The following is a 7,177-nucleotide window of genomic DNA, read 5'->3' as shown; positions in this document are numbered from 1 at the left end:
GGGCACTGGACAAAAAGAAAAAAATAAAAACTTGCAATAGGCTAACACACTGTACATAAAACATTGTATTCCATTTGCAATAGGAAGCTACTAGTGTGCATTTAGACAGGGTGACTGAATCACATTTCTTATGACTTAGGAAAGTTTTTTTTTTTGCTTTCTGTGAAAAGAATATATTGCAGCTGGGAATAATTAATATCAATGACATAAGTTGGAAGAATTTTAAAATAATCCAATTCAGTTCAAGAAATATTTATCAGAGTGAAAGATAATGAGGAATTGAATTAAGTTAGGTAGTTTTGTGAGTGGAGACAGATAAAAGGAATATAAAGAAGTTAGAACCAAAAGCATTCTGTAAGTGATTAGAGAGAGTAATGATCTATGCTTTAGAGTAACACACAAGACAATAGAGCCCAGGGAGTTAATTTACAATTTACAGTCTGGTCTGACCAGTCTCTTAACCATCATAACCAACTGTTGTATTTATAGAAAATTATAATACATGAAGCAAAGTTAACATTAATCATATGCCCAGATGCATTATCTGGGCAAGTTATTAGTATTCATTTCAACATAGATTTTTTGAAAAATTACTATTTGTCTGTCACCATGCAGAGAGTTGTAAATGTGAAGACAAGTGAATGGAAAGTTAAGAAGTACTTATTAATGTCTCCAATGTATCAGACACTGGGCTTTCCAATTATCTTTAATTCTTACAGCAACCCTGAGAAAGGTGATATCATGATTTCTGTTTTATTCCTGATTAAAGAAGTTTAGAGAGATTAAATGACTTGCATAAAGGTGGACCAAAGAGTTCTTAGCATTCAGTATTATCTGCTTTGGATGTGTAATATTCTTTAACTATTTCTACATACTAAAGAATATTCACCTGGAATTATGACTTCTTTCAGACTGTCTTTCCTACGGAGAATTTCTGGATGCTCAAAGTATATCATTTAAATGGAGATGAAGAACAATTCTATAATACATGAATTTATTTTGTTAGGACTCACCAACTCTTGGGAACTTGAGATATTCTTTTTTGTGATCTTCTTCCTTGCCTACATGTCAATCTTGGCTGGTAACTGTCTCATTATACTTGTAGTGAATTTCGACTCCCGCTTGCAGTTGACCCCCATGTACTTCCTACTTGCCAACCTCTCCTTTCTTGACATAGTTCTTTCCACTGTTACTCTCCCTAAGATGATCATAGACTTCTTCAGGGAGAGGAAAACCATCTCCTTTTGGGGCTGCATGGCACAAATTTTTCTGGCTCATCTCTTAGGAGGTAGTGAGATGATTCTTCTTATAGTGATGGCTGTTGACAGATATGTTGCAATATGTAAGCCCCTCCATTATACTACTATCATGAACCATCGCATTCTGGTAGGAAGTGTGCTGCTTTCATGGACAGTTGGCTTTGTGCACACTATGAGCCAAATGGCTTTTATGGTGAGTCTGCCCTTCTGTGGCCCTAATGTGATCGATGATGTTTTTTGTGACCTTCCCCTTGTGTTAAAACTTGCCTGCACTGACACATATGTCCTGGAACTGCTTGTTGTTGCATTCAGTGGGCTGCTTTCCCTGATCTCCTTCATACTTTTGCTTGTTTCCTATATTGTTATATTAGTTACTGTTTGGCATCGCTCCTCTAGTGGCTTATCTAAGGCTCTGTCTACACTGTCTGCTCATATCACAGTGGTAACTCTTTTCTTTGGGTCACTAATCTTAATTTATGCTTGGCCAGTTAGTAGTTATTCATTAGATAAATTTCTTTCAGTGTTTTACTCAGTTGTCACTCCTCTCCTGAATCCAATTATCTATAGTTTGAGAAATCAGGAGATGAAAGCAGCAATGCTTCGACTGAGAAACCGGCACATCTGCTCCAAGCCAAACTTCTAAATGATGATGAATGTTTTTGTTGTAAACGAGAGGATATTTCTTAAAATGACCAATTATGTATATATGTGTTTGCATATTTAACAAACAAAAATCAATCTTATTTTCAAAGCAATTTATAAATAATATTCTAGAAAGAGTTTTATTTGTGTTTCTGTTTTGTATGTCTCTGACTTTCCCTTAATTTTGAGACCCTCATAAGTGGATTTTAATTGCATCTTGGAATTACAAATTGGAGGAAACTTCACAAAAATCTGTTTGGAAAAACGTCACTTGAACTAGATTATTTCTAAAATATTTTACATTCTTTGGTCCTGTTATCTTTTGCTATTATTTGAAATGTAGTTGTTTCAGCTTAATAAGCAATGGGGGAAAGTCTTGAGAAGTTGAATGCTTTAAATACTCAGTCCAAGAATAGTTTGCCAAATTCTCCATGAATGTCAGAACAGATTTTAGGTGCTGCCACCAAGGATAGATAATGAACTAAACCTTTACAAAATAATTGAATAATAACTTGCCCCTGATTTGTGTTATACAATATAGGGCATGGTATTCATAAGGCAGTTAAGCTTACCTCAGCAAAGGGCATGGATAGACCACTGTGAGAACAAAATTCAGATGAGGTGACATTGCACACATTGCAAACATCTATTGACATGAAAGACACATACAAACACATACACATGAACTTATTCTGAAAGAAAAAAAAATCCAAGATATTAAAACAAACATTGGAGTAGCTATTGGGGCATCCTGTTTCTACAGTGCATGATGTCAGTATAGCCAAATGAGATTGCTAAAATTCAGTCTAAATATTAATTTTCCATGTAGAAACCAACAATAATAGTTTTTAATCAGTTGGTCTTTATATTTTAAAATATACTTTCTTCATTTCTTATGTTTTTCCTTCACCTAGATTTATCCTTGTAATTTAACATTTATCCCTTCACAGTCATTACTTAAAACAAAGAATTAAAAAAAAGAAAAGAGGGGGAGGAACCAAGATGGCGGCTGGTAAGCACGGACTAGAGTGAGCTCCATACCCAAGTCCCTCCAAAAACCTATAAAAAATGGCTCTAAACCAATTCTAGAATGGCAGAACGCACAGAACAGCAGAGGGAAGCAGGGCTCCAGCCCAGGACAGCCTGGATGGTCTCTGGGTGAGGTCTATTCCACATGGTGCTGGGAGCTGGGATCTGGGAACGGAGTGGAGCAGAGCCCAGCCTGAGCGGCGTGGACCATCCAGACCAGAAGCCGGGCGGATGGGGCCCTAGCGCCCTGAATATGTGAGCTGCGGCAGTTACCAGACCCCTCGACCCACAAACACCAAAGACTGCAGAGAAGGTTAGTAGGGAAAGGCTGCGGGAGTGGAAGGAGTTCGCGGTTCGGCTTCCAGCCCCGGGGGCAGCGGAGGTGGGGCAGCTACAGCTGTTGTTACTTCCAGCTCCAGGCCCACCTGGTGGGAGGAATTAAGTGGCGGATCAGAGCAGGAGTGCAACAGCCTGCTGAAGATCTAAGCCCAGTCTGGACTGGGGGTTCTTGGGGAAGGAGGAGTGCGGGTCTGACAGAGCTGGCACCTCCCCCCCAAACGTGGAACATAGAACTCGTTAGTCTACAAGCAGTCATACCTCACTGAAAAACTCAAGGGTCAAGTTAGTTGGTTGGGAATATGGCCAGGCAGAGAAAACGCACCCAGATTCAGTCTCAGACTTTGGATTCTTTCTTTGGTGACAAAGAAGAACAAAACATACAGCCTAAAGAAGACAACAAAGTCATAGAGCCTACAACAAAAGCCTCCAAGAAAAACATGAACTGGCCCCAGGCCATAGAAGAACTCAAAAAGGATTTGGAAAAGCAAGATAGAGAAGTAGAGGAAAAATTGGGAAGAGAAATGAGAAGGATGCGAGAAAACTATGAAAAACAAGTCAAGACTTGCTAAAGGAGACCCAAAAAAATACTGAAAAATACACTGAAGAAAACAACACCTTAAAAAACAGACTAACTCAAATGGCAAAAGAGCTCCAAAAAGCCAATGAGGAGAAGAATGCCTTGAAAGGCAGAATTAGCCAAATGGAAAAGGAGGTCCAAAAGACCACTGAAGAAAATACTACTTTAAAAATTAGATTGGAGCAAGTGGAAGCTAGTGACTTGATGAGAAATCAGGATATTATAAAACAGAACCAAAGGAATGAAAAAATGGAAGACAATGTCAAATATCTCCTTGGAAAAACCACTGACCTGGAAAATAGATCCAGGAGAGATAATTTAAAAATTATTGGACTACCTGAAAGCCATGATCAAAAAAAGAGCCTAGATACCATCTTTCAAGAAATTTCAAGGAGAACTGCCCTGATATTCTAGAGCCACAGGGCAAAATAGAAATTGAAAGAATCCATCGATCGCCTCCTCAAATAGATCCCAAAAAGAAATCTCCTAGGAATATTGTCGCCAAATTCCAGAGCTCCCAGATCAAGGAGAAAATACTGCAAGCAGCCAGAAAGAAACAATTTGAGTATTGTGAAAACCCAATCAGAATAACCCAAGATCTGGCAGCTTCTACGTTAAGAGATCGAAGGGCTTGGAATGCGATATTCCAGAGGTCAATGGAGCTAGGATTAAAACCTCGAATCACCTACCCAGCAAAACCGAGTATCATGTTTCAAGGCAAAATATGGATTTTCAATAAAATAGAGGACTTTCAAGCTTTCTCAGTGAAAAGACCAGAACTGAATAGAAAAGTTGACTTTCAAACACAAGAATCAAGAGAAGCATGAAAAAGGTAATCAAGAAATGGAAATTGCAAGGGACTTACTAAAGTTGAACTGTTTTGTTGACATTCCTACATGGAAAGATGATGTGTATGATTCATGAGACCTCAGTATTAGGGTAGTTGAAGGGAATATGCATATATGTATATATATGTTTATGTATATATATATATATAAGTGAATGTGTATGTATGTATATATCTATGTGTATATGTATGTATGTGTATATGTATATATATATATATATATGTGTTTTTATATATATATGTATATATATGTAAAAGAGAGAGAGCAGACACAGGGTGAGTTGAAGATGAAGGGAAGATATCTAAAAGAAATAAAATGAAATTAAAGGATGAGAGAGCAACATACTGAGAGAGGAAGATAGGGAGAGATAGAATGAGGTGGATTATCTCACATAAAGGTGGCAAGAGGAAGCAGTTCTGTGGGAGGAGGGGAGAGGGCAGGTGAGGGGGGAATGAGTGAACCTTGCTCTCATCAGATTTGGCCTGAGGGGGAATACCATACATACTCAGTTGGGTATCTTACCCCACAGGAAAGAAGAGGGAGGAAGATAAAAAAAAAATAAAAGGGGGGGGGATGATGGAGGGGAGGGCAGATGGGGGTGGAGGTAATCAAAACAAACACTTTGGAAAGAGGACAGGGTCAAGGGAGAAAATTCAATAAAGCGAGATGGGTTGGGAAGGAGCAAAATGTAGTTAGCCTTTCACAACATGAGTTTTGTGGAAGGGTTATACATAATGATACATGTGTGGCCTAGGTTGAATTGCTCGACTTCTTAGTGAGGGTGGGTGGGAAGGGAAGAGGGGAGAGAATTTGGAACTCAAAGTTTTAAAATCAGATGTTCAAAAACAAAAAAAGTTTTTGCATGCAACTAAAAAATAAGATACACAGGCAATGGGGCAGAGAAATTTATCTTGCCCTACAAGAAAGGAAGGGAAAAGGGGATGAGAGGGGAGGGGGGTGATAGAGGGGAGGGCTGACTGGGGAACAGGGCAACCAGAATATAAGCCATCTTGGAGTGTGGGGAGGGTAGAAATGGGGAGAAAATTTGTAATTCAAACTCTTGTGAAAATCAATGCTGAAAACCAAATATGTTAAATAAATAAATTTAAATTTAAAAAAAAGGAAAGAAAAAATCCACACTCAAAAAATATATTAAGTATAATGTTAAACTTAGATCAACCCCACCCCTCACTCTTGATTCCTTATGAAAGTAAACAGATATGTCTTCTCCTATATCTTCTTTGGGGCCAGCCTTTTAAAAAAATCATAACATTCAGTATTATTTATTTTGTAGCTATTATTGTTTCCATTTATATGTGTTGTTATTATGGATATTATTTTTCTGGCTCAGCATATTTCACTTTGCATCAGTTCCTGAAAGTATTTCCATATTTTTATGTATTCATCAAGGTCATTGTTTCTTATGGCACATTTTTACCTTACATTCAATTACATTCATGCATCAAAATTTATTTGATTATTCCGCAGTCAGTGAGCATATACTTTGTCTACAATTCTTTACTACGTCAACAACAAAAAATAGCACTGAAAGAATTTTGGTGTACACATATATGGAGTTTCTTTTTGGTCAATACCTTTCTGAAAGTATATATATAGCAATCAAATCTCTGGATCACAGGACCTGGGCATTTTAGTCACTTCGATTTCACATTTACCAAATGGTTTCCATTATATTCATAGTAACACACATTTCCATCAACATATCAAGTCAACTAGCATTTATTACACCCTTTACTCAACACTGATGATCTGGAATAGGGTTAAAACAGTCACTGTTCTCAAGAAGCTCACTGAGAAATGTGGAGAGAACTTACAAATAATTATGTATAAACACACTATACTAAACATATATCAAAGATATTATGAAAAGGAAGGCATTAGCATTAAGGGAGCTTAGGAAAGTTTTTTTTTAAATTTTTGAATGGGGAGTTTTAGATGAGACTCGAAGGAAACCAGGGAAACTAGGAGAGGGTGATGGGGAGGGAGAAAATTCTCAAAATGGGAAATAACCAGTGAAAATTCACCAAATTAGGAAATGGAGTTTCTCATTCAGGGAACAGCAAGGAGGCCAGTGTCATTGTATTATAGAGTACAGGAAGGGCAGTAGGGTTAGTTAAGAGTCAATTAAGATTTTGAAGTGCCTACTACATGCTGGGCACTGTGATAAGCACTGGAGGTGCTCTTCAAAAGGCAAATGACAGTTCCTGCTCTTAAAGAACTCCCAGTCTAATGGGTGGAGGAGACAATATGCAAACAATTATGTACATGCAAGCTAGCTACAGCCTAAACTGGAAATGATTAGCTGAGGGAAGTTACTAGAACTAAGGGACATCCAAAAAGGCTTCTTCTATCTGATAATGTTCAAAACACACAAAATGAAATGGAGGTGATAAAAGAAGTATGAGATCAAACAAGGTTTTGTTTCTTGAAAAAAATAATTTAAAAGTTGGAATTCCTTGTCA

General features: G+C 37.6%; 1 protein-coding gene across 1 annotated transcript; it reads left to right on the top strand.

Moving 5' to 3' along the window:
- Positions 1-960: 960 nt before the first annotated feature.
- On the top strand, positions 961-1,902 carry LOC118829936 (olfactory receptor 4K13-like). Its single transcript, XM_036736758.1, has one exon. The coding sequence runs from the start codon at positions 961-963 to the stop codon at positions 1,900-1,902; it is 942 nt and encodes a 313-aa protein (XP_036592653.1).
- Positions 1,903-7,177: the final 5,275 nt, after the last annotated feature.

This window comes from Trichosurus vulpecula, chromosome 8, assembly GCF_011100635.1.
Source record: "Trichosurus vulpecula isolate mTriVul1 chromosome 8, mTriVul1.pri, whole genome shotgun sequence".
In the NCBI taxonomy this organism is placed as follows: Eukaryota; Metazoa; Chordata; class Mammalia; order Diprotodontia; family Phalangeridae; genus Trichosurus; species Trichosurus vulpecula.
This window is presented reverse-complemented; position numbering and strand designations above follow the sequence as displayed.